Source organism: Cicer arietinum, chromosome 5 (genome assembly GCF_000331145.2).
Source record: "Cicer arietinum cultivar CDC Frontier isolate Library 1 chromosome 5, Cicar.CDCFrontier_v2.0, whole genome shotgun sequence".
Taxonomy (NCBI): domain Eukaryota; kingdom Viridiplantae; phylum Streptophyta; class Magnoliopsida; order Fabales; family Fabaceae; genus Cicer; species Cicer arietinum.
Genome location: NC_021164.2, coordinates 69,271,067 through 69,287,725, shown reverse-complemented (window position 1 = coordinate 69,287,725; position 16,659 = coordinate 69,271,067). Strand labels below are relative to the sequence as shown.

The 16,659-nt window shown below is 34.2% G+C and overlaps 4 protein-coding genes across 8 annotated transcripts; 3 read left to right on the top strand and 1 right to left on the bottom strand.

The window, feature by feature from the left end:
* The first annotated feature begins 347 nt into the window (after positions 1-347).
* Positions 348-5,346, top strand: LOC101510722 (potassium transporter 2). 5 transcript variants are annotated; one of them, XM_004502783.4, is made up of 10 exons: positions 348-503; positions 953-1,036; positions 1,131-1,362; positions 1,465-1,707; positions 2,075-2,128; positions 2,382-2,642; positions 2,967-3,019; positions 3,223-3,340; positions 3,572-3,826; positions 3,921-5,346. In XM_004502783.4, exons 2-10 carry the CDS (start codon positions 998-1,000, stop codon positions 5,039-5,041), a joined length of 2,376 nt encoding a protein of 791 aa, XP_004502840.1. In that variant the 5' UTR covers positions 348-503; positions 953-997; the 3' UTR covers positions 5,042-5,346. The 5 variants fall into 5 exon arrangements, with proteins under 5 accessions (XP_004502840.1, XP_004502836.1, XP_004502841.1 ...); XM_004502779.4 differs by having other exon boundaries at positions 1,128-1,362; XM_004502784.4 differs by having other exon boundaries at positions 353-503; positions 943-1,036.
* A 690-nt stretch (positions 5,347-6,036) lies between these two features.
* On the top strand, positions 6,037-7,226 carry LOC101510395 (uncharacterized). The gene is made up of 3 exons (XM_004502777.4): positions 6,037-6,390; positions 6,776-6,839; positions 6,970-7,226. The coding sequence occupies exons 1-3, from the start codon at positions 6,100-6,102 to the stop codon at positions 7,134-7,136; spliced, it is 522 nt and encodes a 173-aa protein (XP_004502834.1). The 5' UTR covers positions 6,037-6,099; the 3' UTR covers positions 7,137-7,226.
* Positions 7,227-8,214: 988 nt separating this feature from the next.
* On the top strand, positions 8,215-12,641 carry LOC101510066 (mini-chromosome maintenance complex-binding protein). Its single transcript, XM_004502776.4, has 14 exons — positions 8,215-8,550; positions 8,633-8,746; positions 8,831-8,944; positions 9,052-9,174; positions 9,344-9,388; positions 9,869-9,988; positions 10,114-10,269; positions 10,429-10,503; positions 10,626-10,739; positions 10,894-11,096; positions 11,181-11,316; positions 11,513-11,740; positions 12,151-12,218; positions 12,308-12,641. Exons 1-14 carry the CDS (start codon positions 8,383-8,385, stop codon positions 12,420-12,422), a joined length of 1,779 nt encoding a protein of 592 aa, XP_004502833.1. The 5' UTR covers positions 8,215-8,382; the 3' UTR covers positions 12,423-12,641.
* A 1,348-nt stretch (positions 12,642-13,989) lies between these two features.
* Positions 13,990-15,984, bottom strand: LOC101509744 (expansin-A8). The gene is made up of 3 exons (XM_004502775.3): positions 15,760-15,984; positions 15,036-15,348; positions 13,990-14,625 (listed from the first exon to the last, which is right to left on the bottom strand). The coding sequence occupies exons 1-3, from the start codon at positions 15,893-15,895 to the stop codon at positions 14,322-14,324; spliced, it is 753 nt and encodes a 250-aa protein (XP_004502832.1). The 5' UTR covers positions 15,896-15,984; the 3' UTR covers positions 13,990-14,321.
* Positions 15,985-16,659: the final 675 nt, after the last annotated feature.

The following is a 16,659-nucleotide window of genomic DNA, read 5'->3' as shown; positions in this document are numbered from 1 at the left end:
TGGGGAACTTTGAAAGTTTAGTTTGTTATGGTTATGCATGCAAGCGTGATTAATAATAAACAAATACCAATAATTAAAATGAAAAAGACTAATAAGTGTTTTAAATGTGTATGGGAATGGGACAATAGAAGGAAAAGTGAGAATGATAAGTGTTCCTTGAAATTGGCCTTATTTTGGATTGGTTAGGCGAAGATATACAGTGACAAGTGAATTTTGTAACTTTCTCCTAATCACGTGATTAGTTATACCTTATGTCAACATCAAAGGGACATTTCCCCTATTGTATTCTCTGTTTTTGATAATAACTAGACTCTGAAATTACTTACCTTTTTTCTTTGTCATTCTCCTAACTAACTACCAACTATTAAAATTAAAACACATAGTTTTCATATAAATACTACTAAATCACCACTCTCCTAACCATCAAGTTTTAAAATTAATACTGGAAGCTAAATCTAAGAAAAAAAGTTATTATAGAATAAGGCGGCAGTGGTGTACAACAGGTATTCCATTTCCATACATTCTTTGTCTGAGTGGTTTTAGAGTATGTTTTAAATTAAATCTCTCTTTCCGTTTTCTTCTGCACCATACACACCATTTTTTTATTATATTATATTATATACTATGTGAACTTGTAATATGATTTTATAAAAGTGATTTCTTATTCATATGGTTATCTTTGTTTGCTCCTTAATTTATGGGAAAAGAAATATGGTGTGCCCACTTTTCAAGATTTGACAGAGATATGAAAGTCATGTGATTTGGAGTTCATATTTATCCAAAAGAGAGTGAATGTTTTTATTATTATTTTTTTTGTTTCTAAAAACCTTTGATTCTGGAAAGAGAGAGAGAGACAGACAGACACAGGATCAGTATTGAGTGGCTGTAATTGTTGTTTTGAGATTCCTTCACTTTTCTGTGTGTCATTTGAGTGTGTTGTAGCTGAATTCAGATCTGTGAATAAACTGAAGAAGAACTTTGAGGAGAAATAAGGGTAATGGATCTTCACCCTGGAAAGTGTTGGGACAACTCTAAGGTTAGTAGTCATTGTTAATAAAGATTTGAGCTTTTTATTGTGGGTTGTTTCATTGTTATTGAGTGAGTTGTTGTTTGAATTTGCATTTTAGAAGGGTTCTTGGAAGACTATTATGCTTTTGGCTTATCAAAGCCTTGGTGTTGTCTATGGAGACTTGAGCATTTCTCCATTGTATGTTTTCACTAGCACTTTTGCTGAAGATATTGAACATTCTGAGACCAATGAAGAGATTTTTGGCACACTTTCTTTTGTTTTCTGGACACTGACATTGATTCCACTCTTCAAATATGTTTTTGTTGTTCTTAGAGCTGATGACAATGGAGAGGGTAAGCATTTTGAATTTCAAAAAATGACGAGGGGAACCAATATATGGTGATTATCTCCTCTTTCTTTTTGTTGATGATGATTTTTCATGTATGGTTTTGCAGGTGGTACTTTTGCTCTCTATTCATTGATTTGTAGGCATGCAAAAGTTAGTCTTATTCCAAATAGACAGCATGCTGATGAAGCACTTTCTACTTATAAGATGGAGGAAGCTCCAGAAAAAGATACTAATAAAATGAAGATGCTGCTTGAGAAGTACAAGGCCTTGCATACTGCTCTTCTGATTGTGGTTCTTCTTGGTACTTGTATGGTTATTGGGGATGGAGTACTTACTCCAGCCATTTCTGGTAAGAATCGTGTTAGAATAACAATCCCGGTTCAAAACAATAAAGGTAAAGAAACATTAACACAAACAGAGAACACATGATGTTTGATCACTGAGTTCGGCCAATTGTACCTACGTCTCTAATTTGTTGAGCAGCTGCAACTCCTTTATATTAATTTCAAGCTTAGGGTCTATCGTATACAACTTGCATCTAATTACTATGGTTCAGATTACAAAATTACCTTTGAACCGAATCGCGATTTCCCCCTGCACCCCTATTCAAACAACCTAACTATGAGTCATACCCAACAAATCCTATCCTCCTTATTTCACAATGTTTTACAAGTAATTCCTTATCAATTTGTTGACTAGCCATTTCATTCATGCAGTTTTCTCAGCAGTATCTGGTCTTGAAGTATCCATGTCCAAGACACATCACCAATGTAAGTTTCACTTATTGCATTCTCTATATTCCAGTATATTATGCTATCAATATTAAGCTGAGTAAATATCCTCTAGTTAAATGGAAAAGAAATTTGAAGATAACTGGAACAAAATTTCTAAGTTGTGTATGCTTAAAATACAATGATGGAAGAGTTTATGTATAGCTTTTCATATAAGTAGAAATGGTAAATTTGCAGGATTTCTTCCTAGTTTCTGTATTTGAATTTTGAATCAACTAATTTGCGATTGCAGATGCTGTGATTCCGATCACTTGCTTCATATTGGTGTGTTTGTTTGCACTTCAACACTATGGTACACATAAGGTGGGATTCTTTTTTGCACCAATTGTGCTGACATGGCTACTATGCATTAGCACACTTGGCATATATAATATACTCAAATGGAATCCACATATATATACAGCTCTTTCGCCGTATTATATGTTCAAGTTCTTGAAAAAGACAAGGATAAGTGGATGGCTGTCTTTGGGTGGAATATTACTTTGCATAACAGGTAAAAGAAGAAAATCCATAACATTTAGTAGAATAATGTCTTGTGCTGTTCTAAGGCATCTTTTGAGCAACCTCAGAGTCAAACTTATTATTTGATTAAGACATAGAATAAGTTCTCTGTGAATATCTACTTTTGAACCAATTTTGGACTGCCCCTTTTTCATTATTTCCCTTAAAAGATCAAACTTTTTTATTCTTTCACTGTGTCAAAGCAAGAGAATATGTCCTCCAAAGATTTTAGTTTCACCCGGAGAATTGTAAAACTACTATAGTTAATGTGGTTTACTAGATGACATACTTCTTTATGTGTTGACCTTGTGAGCAGGCTCAGAAGCTATGTTTGCTGATCTTGGTCATTTCACATATATGGCTATTCAGGTTGGTTAAAATATTTGTCTCTTTTTATTTACTAATTTTATTTTCCTGCTACATTGGCACACTTTTATAGACCTGAGGTAAAAGGTCATTTAACTAAGATACTCAAGATTATAAACCAATCCTAGGAAACAACTTAAGATATTGTAATATAATATTAAAGATATAATAAGATATTATCTTATACTCTAATTTGTCGTGTGTAGATTGCGTTCACCTTTCTGGTATATCCTGCACTTATATTGGCGTATATGGGCCAAGCTGCTTACTTGTCATGTCATCATAATTCTGATCTACAAATCAGTTACTATGTCTCAGTTCCAGGTATTCATTGTACCAGCTCACTTTTTACAGTCAATTACTAACTAGTAGTTTATAAGCGATACAATTAGAAAGATAATAAATAACTAGATGGAAAGTTTTACTGGAAACTTAGAACTAAACATGAACTTATCTGCAATGTCTTTGCTAGTTTTCTGAAAATTTATGGTTATTAGTATATTACATGGTAGAATAGCATATTATAGAAAACATTATGCAATGTTTTGGCTGCAGAAAGTGTGAGGTGGCCGGTGCTTATCTTAGCTATTCTAGCTTCTGTTGTGGGGAGCCAAGCGATCATCAGTGGAACATTTTCTATCATAAACCAGAGCCAGTCTTTAGGCTGCTTCCCAAGAGTTAAGGTTGTTCATACATCAGACAAGATACATGGTCAAATCTACATCCCAGAAATTAATTGGATACTCATGATCCTATGTATCGCTGTTACCATTGGGTTTAGAGACACAAAACACATGGGAAATGCATCAGGTAAGTTACAATATATGCATGATTAACTTGATAATGGTTTTTTCCTTCTTGAGTTATTGTAATGACATTTAAAATCAACATTTTTTTTATGCAGGGCTAGCAGTGATGACTGTGATGTTAGTAACAACATGCTTAACTTCTTTGGTGATTGTAGTGTGTTGGCATAAACCTACAATTTTAGCCCTTTGTTTCCTATTGTTTTTTGGTTCTGTCGAACTGCTATATTTCTCGGCTTCAGTAACAAAGTTTCGCGAGGGTGCGTGGCTCCCAATCCTCCTTGCCCTCTTTTTAATGATTATAATGTTCCTTTGGCACTATGCAACGATCAAGAAATATGAATATGACCTCCACAACAAGGTATCTCTAGAATGGCTTCTAGCTTTAGGTCCAAGCTTAGGAATTGCTAGAGTCCCCGGAATAGGCCTTGTTTTCACAGATCTCACCACTGGCATTCCGGCAAACTTCTCCCGCTTTGTCACCAACCTCCCTGCTTATCACCGCATCCTTGTTTTCGTATGCGTAAAATCAGTACCTGTGCCTCATGTCACTGCTGCAGAGAGGTACCTTGTTGGCCGAGTAGGACCTGCTGCTCATCGATCGTATAGGTGTATAGTAAGATATGGATATCGCGATGTTCATCAGGATGTTGATTCATTTGAAACTGAATTAGTACAGAAGCTGGTTGATTTCATCCAATATGATTGGTATCGAACACGTGGGAGTAACATGAGCATTGAGGATGATGGTTCACACTCGAACGAATCATCAAGTCACAGATTAACTGTGATTGGAACAACTAGTTTCTGCAGCCAACAAGGATATGAGAGTCAGCAGAGTGTGCAGCCTGCAGGAAGTGTATCAGTTGGCTTCCCAACAGTACAGAGCATGACAGATGTTATTGAAATGGAACAGATGGATGTAACCCAACGACGAGTGAGGTTTGCTATTGATGATGATCATGAAAGTGATACAAGGTCTGAGGTTGGTGTTCAAATGCAGGAAGAGCTGGAAGATCTTTATGCTGCTCAAGAAGCTGGCATTGCATTCATTCTTGGACATTCTTATGTGAGAGCAAAGCAAGGCTCATCACTGTTGAGGAAATTGGCACTTAACTATGGATACAATTTCTTGAGAAGGAATTGTAGAGGAACTGACGTAGCGCTTAAGGTTCCACCCGTTTCTCTACTGGAAGTTGGCATGGTTTATATTGTGTAGAAAAAGACTAACATGTATTTTTGTTGTGTTTTTCATGTAGAGTTATTATAAGTTATAACTACATACAGGCTTTAATGGCAAGAGCAATGTGCAGTTTACAAAGACTTTTGTTAATGGGACTGTGGAAGTGAGAGTGATTCTGTTCTCCTCATGAAATTTGACATAATTTTATGCAACATGGGTGAAGAAGGCTTATATAAATGTTACAATTTGCTGTACTGGATAATGTTGTATTTGTTAATCTGTGGTCCTGTAACTGTAAGCAGAATTCTAATTATCTATATGAGGATTGTTAGTTTAAGACATTTTTTTCATCCTTTTTTACTAGCAGATAGTATATAGTAAACTTAATTTAATTTATAAAAACTTATTTTAATAATAATAATAATATTAAAAAATATTCATTTTTTATAATTATAAATAGCTTATTAGATGTAATATTTAATTGAAGAATGTATCAAATAAAAATTCGAGAAAAGTAAAATTAAAGAGAAAAGAGAACATGCACTATTCTGCATAAACTAATTTTAAACTGTCATCAATTATTCAATAGAAATCCAACAGTTTGTGGTTATTTTTAATTTCTAGTTACAAAGTGAGATCATTAAATTCTAAAAGTAACAACTAATACAACATATACATGTGTTCTTTGTATACCTTAAAGGATTACGTAAACCATTAAAGTTGGTGATAAATACTTAAAACATTATTTTGGTACTTAGATTGAAATCAGATTCCAGAATCATTCTTTAGAACCTTAAAAAGAAATTAATGATCCACATAAATTACTACAACATTACATGATATCAAGCTAAAGATAAAAGAGATCCAATCATTTTTCATCATTTTAAGAGCCCCTAGGGTGCCACATAGTCCACCCTTCACCACCAGGTTTTGTTAGTGGCAGCAGTTCTGTGGACAAAATTGACACTAACGTGTGGCTGCAATTTCATGCCTCAAATACAAAAAATAATGAAACACTCTCATATCATACACACATATATAACTTAACATACAATACAAGTAGCACAGTTCAAAAATTCATTTAAGAATCTGAAATGGGTCTTGGGACTTTGCCTTTGACCCCTCCTTATTATTACACCAGTTTCTCTTCAAAATCAGGACTTGTAAATAATACCAAAAATTGGAGGGGGTTCAATAGAAGCAAAAAATTAATTGTTTCAGCCAAACAAGAGAAGAAGGAAGAAGAAGATAAGAATAAGCAATCTTTCTTTACCAGTGTAACTGATGCTCTTGATTTTTCTCAAGCTAGATCTGCAGAAGATGCTCTGCTTATAGAAGAAGCTAGAGAAGCCACAAAGTCTGGAGAAAAAATGAGCAGGGAACAGGTATAATATTCTGACAAATCATTTTTTTGTTTTGTTTATGTATTATAGTAAAATTTGCTCTCATACTCAACTAACAAATGTCGATATTGTTAGTCTTGAATATTATGTCTCGGGTTCAAATTTGATATCATGCAGTTGTGTCTTTTATTGGTCAGTTTGATAATCGAATGTCTTTTATTGATTGGATTGATCTTCAAACGTTTCTTCTATTAATTAGTTTAATCTATGAAATTATTAGTAAAAAGACACAGCTAAAATGAAGATGTTTTTGTAGTCTCGATACATTTAGTACCTTAGTAGGAGCGCCTTGTATATTTATGACTAATTTTTACTCTCTTTTAAACCTTATGATTAATTCTCCTTAATTATTTTGTAAATAATGTAGTATGGAGCTCTTAGAAGGAAAATTGGTGGAACATACAAGGACTTTTTCAAATCTTATGTTGAAGGTATAATTAATACTTTATTGTAGTAGTATTTTATCTTGTATTCAAAGCAATAAGAAATTAGTATTTTCCTTGAATAGCCAACATTTTTCATTTTGTTATTTTAGTAATGGATTTTTTTTGTACTGAGCAGTGGATGGGGCATATGTTGAAGAGGGTTGGGTAGACAAAACGTGCAAGGTTTGCAAAAAGGACACGAAGGGTGAAGCAAGGCAAGTGGACAAGATTGGAAGATATGTTCACGTAGCATGTTTAGAGAAAGCCAAAACTGGCAACTTCTTTACTAGACTGTTCTCTTAATGAAACATCATTTGACATGGTATTGTAGTGGATGGAGAAGAGACGTTTACTCATTATCATTTCAATACAAAAATGAAAAAATTTAGTATAGTTTCCTCTTCGGCCAAATGAATTATTGCAATCTTAACCATACAAATTAATTATTTGTCCTAAATTTCAAAATTGGATTAAAAGAAAGAAGCCATTCCTATATGCTTTGCTTATTTTATGATATGTTACAAATAAAAGGATCGTAATAGTAAATTTGTCTTTTGACACACTTTTTAAATTTATTTGATTATTTAAACATTCTTGTAGATATGATCAGTAAGAATGTTAAATTAATGACAAGCATCGTTAGTACAAGTAATTCATTTCACTTTCGGGTCTAAGAAGATATAATAAAAGAAAAATGTCATTTGAAGAAGGGAAGTGAAATTCATAGATAGTTAGATTAAAGAAAATCATAAGATGTTAGCAGAAAGACAAATATTTGTGTGTTCGAATGTCCACTTTTCTAATGCAATATATTTTTATTATTATTAAATGTATTTTTTTAAATATGAGTAGAATGATATGTCCGTATTATATACAACAAATTATATAGAAATTGAGGCTAATGTGAGCTAAAGAGCTCTAAATCCAACACCTAAATACCCTAAATCCAGAACATTGTATTCCATTAATGCTATGCAATGAGAAGTGTTAAACAAATATCAAGTACATAACAAAAGTACAAAGCACGATTATTAATTAATCATGTATCTATTATCCTAAATTTTACATAATCGGATTAGGAAAGATGGGGTTTGGTGGCATAGCCCCAAGTAATATACACGAGAGAGTCAAAAATTTAATTTTAAAAAAGATGAATTATTTTTATAAATAAAATAGAATATCAAAACTATCATTAAATCATATATAAAAATGTAGAAATATACGGAGCACCTAAGTAATTATGTTTAAATTTCCTAAAAGAATTACAAGGTTTAATTAATTAATAATTTTTTGAAACATTAATATTCAAAGAATATAATAATAATATATAATATAAATTTCAGTAAAGAACAAATAAATAAATAAAAAATTATAGAAGAAGGTTAAGAAATGGCGGGAAGGATCGGTCCAAGAAGATTTGGCGGGAAAAAGAGAACCTACAAAGCTGTAGCAGAGCAATACGCCTAGACGACAACCGTTGCAAATTCCGATTTCCATTTCCATTTTTCACGTACCCTCTAATCTATAATCACTGAGTCACCGAGTCACGATGGTGGGCCCACAGTATGATTTTCTGGCTAACCCACTCGGTGCGGTTAGATCCACCTTCGACACTGCCATAGCCTCCGGCTCCGATCCATCCTCTTTAAACGGCCGCGACTGGGGAGCCATCGATCTATTCCGCCATTTTCTTTTCGACCAGTCACAACTCTCTCAGGTCAGCTTCATTCTCAATTTTCACCCTCTTCTCTAACCACATGAAACCCTAATTAATTAAATATTTATGTATTCTCCAATAGGTTCCGCTTCTTACTCCCGCCACAGTCAGATACGTGAAGCCGAATACTCTCGTTCGGTTTCGTGGTATGGTTCAGGACATGCTTGGAAATGAATTTTATGTTGGCGCTTATAAGGTAGGTTTTTGTTTTTTTGTATCTCTTGTTCACATTTCCTTCTCAATTAAAGATTAATTTTGGGTATGTGAATGAAAATTGAAGGATGGTTCGGCGTGGAGGACTAATAAGTTTATGGATGTTTGTCAATATCCCATTCCCATCGGTTCCTCTGCTGATACTCTGATCTGGGAACGCCGGTTGCTTTACTGTGTTCCGGTGAGTTTTCCATTTCTATTTTTTTCTTGAGCTACGTTATGTTTCTGTTGATTTGAAGGTAATTTAAGTAGTAGAGTTTTCAAGGTTTAATATTTAATTATGAATAGGTTCCGGGATTGAATTCTTGGGCAGAAATTTCACCAGAAGCAGTTGGTAATCTATCTATGGATTGGACTTCTGAACAACGAGATAAACGGAGGAGAGAGGATGAAGAGTCTTCTAACATGGCGGTAAGTTCATTCCTTGTTTCCTTGTGCCTCCATAGAAATGTGATAGATTGAAAAACTTACATTATAGTGTCTGTTGGATTTCATTATTATTTTGATAACACTATTGTATGGGAAGTATGAATCATGTGTGTTTATTCAGCTTTCTTACTAATATTTTTTTTATTCATAGGTCGAGAGTGACGAGGTCGGGTGTTCTCCTAATACTAAAAGAATGGTACGAATGGCTTTCATTCAACTTTTTGAATTATGAATTTGATTGACTGGAATGAATCATCCAAGAATGATCTATTTTTATATTTTGTTGAAAGTTATTGTAGATATTATGGCTGATTTTTGTAGTTCTTGTGTGGTTGATTTTCTTTGAGGTTTATTTCTCCATATCAATCAAATTCAAACTAAGATATTTTTGATCCAAACATTTGATGCCTATTGACCCCCTAAGTCTTCATATCTTCTTTCGTTTACAAGTTAATAACAGCTTCTTTAGTTTACAACTTATGATTGTGAAGTCTTGAGCAGATTACAAGTCTTACTAGATTAGGTGGTATTTTTCAGTGTATGAGATAAATGTACTTACTAGATGATTTTTTTTTCTTCTCATTCCATGTATCAGAATACATAAAACTATGAGTTTGATCATTGGTGCAAACTTCTATTTTTGTTTGACGAATTGGTCTAACTCATTCTTTTACAGAGAGAAGGTGAACACCCTCCCCTTGCCTCTCAGTCCCAGGGAGCTGTACCCGAGATTGCTGGCTCTATTATGAGTTTAGTGCCCGGTCTCGATGACGACTCATCTTGTTGTCTTGTGAAGGTAAGATTTAGTCTCTTCAGCTTTTTGGATCTTAAGAAATGTATTTTATTGACATGGGATAAGCTTGTTTTTAATATCATGGAGTTATATCAAATCAATTTACTTGTTTTCCTCTACCATGTCAGATATATGATTTGCCAGAGTCTGAACTGAAGCTGAATGATGTTTTTGAGTTTGTGGGTATCCTTACATCCGATTCAGAGCTTCAGGAGGACACTGAAGATAGTGATTTATCAAATGGATTTGGTGAAGACCCCTTGCACCATTTCCCGCCTAACAAGGTATGTATCATCCCTTGAAGGGCACTTGATCAATGAGAAATAGGAAGAGGCTTGCCTGTGGCCGTTCTAATTGAAATTACCATAAAGAAAACATGAATATGCATTTGTATATTGTTTCATAAGTTTTAACGTGTCTATTTGCATTTTTTTACCTTGCAGGTACCACGCCTTCATTGTTTTATTCACAGGAAGCTTTCGGTTCTGGACTTCCTTCAGAATAAGCCTATCATAGAGGTAAACACCAAATGGATGAATTCATCTGGCTATATTGCTTGTTTAGAAATTAGCATTTTGAATTGGGAGACTTCTTAAATTGAAAACGCCTTGATACAAAAAGTATGTGCTTGTTCTCACAGCCAAAACCTGACTTGGTCAAAGGAATCAGGGAGGCTCTGCTAAGACATCTCTCTGCTGTTCTTGGCAATGATGATATAGCTGCTCATTTCATGTTGTTGCATCTCCTATCCAAGGTATGCATTTCTCAAATGATCATTCCCATCTCTCTGTTGTTTGTCTCACTCACATGTTTCCCTTACCTACACAAGTGATTCAATGTATGATTCCCAATTCCCTCGCCCTCTATTTGTGAGTGTTTGTCTGAAAGATTGGATTGCTTTTGACCAGGTGCATGCCAGAGTAGATAATCTTGCTGTGGGAAAGTTTTCTGTAAATTTTACTTGTTTTAGCAAAGAAACTGCGTCTATATTTGGAAAGCAACTAAACCTTGCTATCAAGAACCTTGTGCCTTTCACACATTGCATACCCCTTACAGTGGAATACTTGAACACTGCTACTCTTGCGCCAAAAAAGAATTATGACACAAATAGGTGATCATATTTGACAATCTTTCTGAACATTGACTTCTTACTAGTATACCAATATATTTACAAGTTTTAGTGTCAATGCTCCAGATTAGAAACTGGAGTCTTGCAACTTGCTGAAGGTTCACATATGATTGTTGACGAGACACAATTAGAAGCTGGAACTCTCAATTCTGTGGGTGTAGAGAATGCAAGGTTGCTGCAAAATTTAACGGAGTTGCAAAAGGTAACTGCCTGTTGTCTAGCTATCCTATCTTTTGGCATGGTCGTGTATTTTATTATGCTATGGTTCTTCATATGTGCGATAATTTTCTCTGCACTCAGCACAATTGTTACTTTTTAAAAAACATTATTTTCCATTTTCAATTGATTGCTTGCAATTATTTTCAAAGATGATGACATACACTTGGTATGTGTTTCAGGTGGAATATGATTTCAAATACTATAAAATGGAAATGGTAACTGATGTCCAACTGCTAGTTTTGTCTGAGGGGAAATCAAATATCTTGCCAGCTGATGTAATTGTACCTATCCGTCCTTCTCAAACAATTTGCTTTGAAGCTGCGGAAGCAGAAGCTTTGGAAGCTTGGAGGTGGTATTTAGCTACTATTAGGCAACTGCCACACTGTATTGAATCAGAAATGCAGAAGGTATGATTGATGTTAATTATAGTTTTTATAAACAATTGTTTTTTATGATTAAATTAAACCAGTTGAATGTTTTTGGGTTAGACATTAGCCTATTCTTAATATACAATCTCAGGAACTGACAAATTTCAAAGTTGAGCAGAAGTAGCAGTTTAGATTTGATTTTACACTATCCACTGCAATTCATAAGTATCTTAGCTGAAAACATACACATGATTAACAATTGCTATTTACAATAGATTCCAGGGCGCTTAGAGTTTGCATTATCATTGCAAAATTCCTTTTAGCTGATTTCTCTTGTTCCTTCATTATTATTTGGAAACATCAATTTACTTACGAAGACATCTTAAGCATACTTAATTTTTATGATGCAAATGCACAATAAGCCTTTACACTGTTATGGATGTTTCCAGATGGTAGAAAGTGATTTAGTCGCTGCAAGACAAGCGGATAGGAGCTTGAATCCCCAAGATTTGAGCAGGTTAGTTAGTGACTATACGACATGTATTGCAGCATTTTGTTCGAAGCATATATTTATTGATCATTTGTCCCCCAACCTTGTCTGAGCAGATGGTTAACAATGGGCCGCCTCATGTCCATAAGCTTTGGTGAGACCAGCCTGTCACTAGAACATTGGCAAATGGCCAAGGAATTGGAGAGACTTCGTAGAGAGAGATTAAAGTGAAACACCGAATGAAGTACACAGCGTTTTAAAACCGTGTCAAACTTCTTTATTTCTGTGTAGATTAAGGGAAATGAATGCAGTTTCTTACATAGGTTCAAGTGATCCGGCCCTTGGATCTGATTACTCGAACTGTCTTATTGTTGCCTATTATGCAAAACATATTTTGAACTTATAAATGTGAATTAGAAAGAATCATACCTCTGCATTTGGTAATAGCAATATGGCAGTCATTTTTATATAATAGCTGTTAAACACGAATTTCTTGATCTCTTGCTATCAAGGCCAAGTAACAGCCCTTTTCTACATCTCATCACCAGGCAAATAAGCAATATTCTATGGCCGCATGCAACTATCCATCTATGGTCTTAAAAAGCCATGTTTGTAAATGATCAGCCACAGTTCCAGATTTTTTTTCTTCTGAATGTCAAAATCAGTGCAAATGTTTAAAATGCTGAGCAAACATACAGGGCAAGTCTAAATAATAGTTTCGTTTGTGCTTTCTGATGAATAAATTTCCAAGTTTTCTTGTAAAAAAAAATAGCAGGGCTTCATTGCAAACCATCACCAAACATTAAAACGTATCAAAATTTGAGCATTTAATTTAATTGTAATTAAAATTAATACGACGTCCATATTTGAATATTAGCATTTGAATATTAGCAATACGAAAGTCATATTTTCTTTGACATCCAAGGATGCAATGACAAAAGGGAATAACCGATCACGATTCAATCGAAGTAAGCAAGATTCTTCCACGCTAGATTTTTATCTGTCCAACCAATTATCAGAGAATGAGGTAAACAAGAATATTTACTAGCACTTCCCATAGTTCATGAAGCTTTGTTTAGATTGATGAAATATCATGGAATGAAGTGAATGAAATGGTAATTAATGAAGTTCTATTGTTTGGATATTTTAAAAATAAGTGGAACATGATGAAATTTTATTTTTCGTCATCAAAATAACCAAACAATAGAAAATATACTTTATTGCTAATTTTAAAATATCCAAACATAGTCTAAATGTGAGCACTTAAGAGGAAAAAGTAGTGTCAGAGAAGTAAAGAATTGAGTCTGAAATTGCACAATCACTAAAGCCAAAAATAGTAAAAATAAAAAAATTGGAACTAACTTATTGACCTCGTTAACTAGACTCGTGACAATTTTGTGAATGTTAACGTGTTTGCTCACAAGATATGTAAAAAAACACTTCAAGTAGTGTATTTAACTCAAAATTTTCACTTTGGGAAGGGAAGTTATGGTGAATTCCCGTGTTTTATGGAGCGATGAGCATCTTCCCTAAATGTTTGCCCCTTCACACTGAAAAAAGATGCCGGTCCTAATTTTTGAGTGTTTGTTTTACTACCATTTGTACTGGGAAACGTTGCACTTCTTTTCTTGGTAGTTGCTATTGATGGTCCAAGTCAAACTACTGTAATAGAAATAAATCTCTAATTTCTTAGACTTAAGAATTACACACACTGCTTACTCCTCTAGCCCCTGCTAGTATATTTTTAGATGCAATAACACAGTTCAATATTGACAAATATTACAAAAGTAATTTGAAATTAAAAAAAAAAAAACATCATTAAATTGATATAATAAACAATCCCAAATTGGTTTGCACCATTGCTGAGATCAAATATACAATAGGCTGTTGAGACTTGAGATAATCATCACCATAACCTATACTTTACTTGATGAAACAAAAAGCAACTATATATCATATCATATACTATACTAGGCCTAGCGGGTGCCATATTGCCACCACAGCATTAGAGACCAATTTTGGCCTTAACTCCTCCTAATCTACCTTTCCTTTCCTCACACTTTCCAACTAAAACAACGGAACAATGCAATGTAATGCAATATATCACACACACATTTTTTTTTAATGTATCTAAAATTGTCCCCCAGAAAATGTTTGTCCAAATTGCCAATTTGTAGGAACAATGTTGTTGCTAGTGATAGTCCTTCCATCACTTGTAGTGACTTGAAAAGAGAGGCTTTGGCCATTCAGGTAGTTATTGCTCTGCCAATTTTGGCCCCAGTTCCTTGACATAGTTTGCCATCCAGTTCTTGACCCTTTGATGGACACTGAATGTACATCTCCAGCTCCACCAACATTTGTCACCAAAACTAAGTTAAAGTATGAGTGTCCATTGATTGTGAATCTTATTCCTCCTTTCTTCACACATGGGACTCTGTTTTAAGACCCAAAAAACAGTATAATATGTTAGTACATGGTAGTAGCTGAAAATTGAAACAATTACAATTAGTCACTATGAAGCACACTCAGGTAGATACCACAAATAATAATCAAATTTGCCAATGTCAAATTCAGATAACGGACACGCTTTTAATTTGAAGTGTCAGTATTTCATATGTGTGAAATTTTGCCACGTGTCAGTTACACAATTATGTATACTAATCCCTCAAACTAACTGAAATATATTTAAATGATTGACCTTTTTCACATATATTTTTTCCATAAGCATCGACCAGAGGTCAAACCCGCGACGAAATGTCATTTTCTCACCTTAGGATATGTATATAGATTTACAATTACAAAGAAGTAGTGTTGAGTTTGTTTGATGGGGTTTATATATGTTACCTTCTGAAGGAAATAGGAACAATTCCAGCTTTATATTGAGCAATTTGTAAGAAAGCAGGTTCAGCAAGATCAAAGTGTTGAAGGGGAGGGTTACACCAACCACCATTGGTATTAGACTGTGCAAAGTTAGGTGGACAGAAGTTAGTAGCAGTGACCAATATGCTACCGGGGAGACACCATTTTGGGTCACTGTCACATCTCATCTCGTAGCAAGATCCACAGCTCAAACCGTTGTTAAAAAGTGCAGTGCTGAGTGCAGCAGTGTTGGTTCCATAGCCTTGGCTGTACAAATTGCCATAACCACAAGCCCCTCCTGCAATATGAGGCAGACAAATAGGTGAGGAAAAAGCACAAGTCTTACAATTTTTTTTATTACACCTATATTTTTTAATAGCAAAATAGTATTTTCTTTGTACTAAAATATCTTTGTTTTTTTGTATTTGAGTATTCACAATTAATTCGAATTTCACTCGGCTCATTAACCACTTTATTGCTAAAATGTCTTTGTTTTAGTAAGTGTCAAGTGAAAGGACTATTTTAATATAGGTTAGTTAATATATGTATATATAATGGGTTATTTTTTTAGTCTACATTTAAAAGCAACAAATAAAAGAATTTGAGTAAAACAAATGTTACATGTAGAAAAAGTAATAATATAGGGAGTATCTACTATTTAACATCTAAATGTCCCAATGAAAAGGCAAAGTATTTGTTTAAAACTTACCCATTGTGCCTGATGCATCACCTCCACCATAAAATGTGGCATGACCACCTTGCCAACCTCCTCCATAGTCACCAAAAGTGCCTTTAAGGAAAAGGGTAAGAAGAAAGAAAGTAATAGAGGTTGTTGCAATTGCCATTGTGCTTAGAGAAATATGGGGTAGTAAAGGATTTAAGATAGGAAAGGTAGCTTTAGTAGTTGGTGGTGCTTAATGCATAGCTAAGGTTAGTATGGTTTATTTATATAGGAAATTTAAGCATAGGTTGGGGACAGTAAAGAGTGAGATATGGGGTCTAGTGCCCGAAAGAGACAATTAAGTTAGGAATTTCATAGGGTCTAAAGAGAGAGAGATCCAAAACCACAAAATAACATAACATAACATTTTAGAACGTAGAGCACGAATCAAGGCGCACATGCAAATGTTTCGGTTACACTACCAACTGCTTAATCTACGGTCCCACTTGGCACATGCATTTCTCAACTGTTTACATTTTATTTTTTATTTTTTTTTATAAGTGGTCGTTACGTATGAAAGTGTGGTATTTCTTCTTAAGCTTCCCTTAAATCACGGATTATAGCAGAAATATGGACATTAATTTTTGGGTTACCTAACCTCTACACATATACGTCCAACTTGGTGTGCTTTTGAGGTGTGCACCAAACCGAGAGTGGACTTAATGGTATTAATTAATTTTGTGCTATTTTAAAGATGCGAAGAAAAAATTAAATTATACAAAATATAGTATTTTGTGTTAGTGCTAATGAAAGTTAATTCAGTTAGTAATGAATTGACTCAAATTTATAAAGTTATAGGTTCAACTCCTACTCTCGATGTGAGAACCTTTTCAACAAATGGTTCCACCGAGAAAATGTCAATTTGAATTTTTTTCATAAACAACGAAC

What these genes read in the sequence shown, in the direction of transcription:
- LOC101510722 (XM_004502779.4), top strand. Translation starts at nt 998, where the DNA reads ATGGATCTTCACCCTGGAAAGTGTTGGGACAACTCTAAG. An exon ending in AGTGTTGGGACAACTCTAAG is followed by an intron (nt 1,037 to 1,127) that starts GTTAGTAGTCAT and finishes TTTGCATTTTAG; the next exon opens with AAGGGTTCTTGGAAGACTAT. An exon ending in TTACTATGTCTCAGTTCCAG is followed by an intron (nt 3,341 to 3,571) that starts GTATTCATTGTA and finishes TTTTGGCTGCAG; the next exon opens with AAAGTGTGAGGTGGCCGGTG.
- LOC101510395 (XM_004502777.4), top strand. Translation starts at nt 6,100, where the DNA reads ATGGGTCTTGGGACTTTGCCTTTGACCCCTCCTTATTATTACACCAGT. An exon ending in AAAAAATGAGCAGGGAACAG is followed by an intron (nt 6,391 to 6,775) that starts GTATAATATTCT and finishes TAAATAATGTAG; the next exon opens with TATGGAGCTCTTAGAAGGAA. An exon ending in TTTCAAATCTTATGTTGAAG is followed by an intron (nt 6,840 to 6,969) that starts GTATAATTAATA and finishes TGTACTGAGCAG; the next exon opens with TGGATGGGGCATATGTTGAA.
- LOC101510066 (XM_004502776.4), top strand. Translation starts at nt 8,383, where the DNA reads ATGGTGGGCCCACAGTATGATTTTCTGGCTAACCCACTCGGTGCGGTT. An exon ending in ACCAGTCACAACTCTCTCAG is followed by an intron (nt 8,551 to 8,632) that starts GTCAGCTTCATT and finishes ATTCTCCAATAG; the next exon opens with GTTCCGCTTCTTACTCCCGC. An exon ending in ACCATTTCCCGCCTAACAAG is followed by an intron (nt 10,270 to 10,428) that starts GTATGTATCATC and finishes TTTACCTTGCAG; the next exon opens with GTACCACGCCTTCATTGTTT.
- LOC101509744 (XM_004502775.3), bottom strand. Translation starts at nt 15,895, where the DNA reads ATGGCAATTGCAACAACCTCTATTACTTTCTTTCTTCTTACCCTTTTC. An exon ending in TGATGCATCAGGCACAATGG is followed by an intron (nt 15,349 to 15,759) that starts GTAAGTTTTAAA and finishes CTCATATTGCAG; the next exon opens with GAGGGGCTTGTGGTTATGGC. An exon ending in GTTCCTATTTCCTTCAGAAG is followed by an intron (nt 14,626 to 15,035) that starts GTAACATATATA and finishes GTCTTAAAACAG; the next exon opens with AGTCCCATGTGTGAAGAAAG.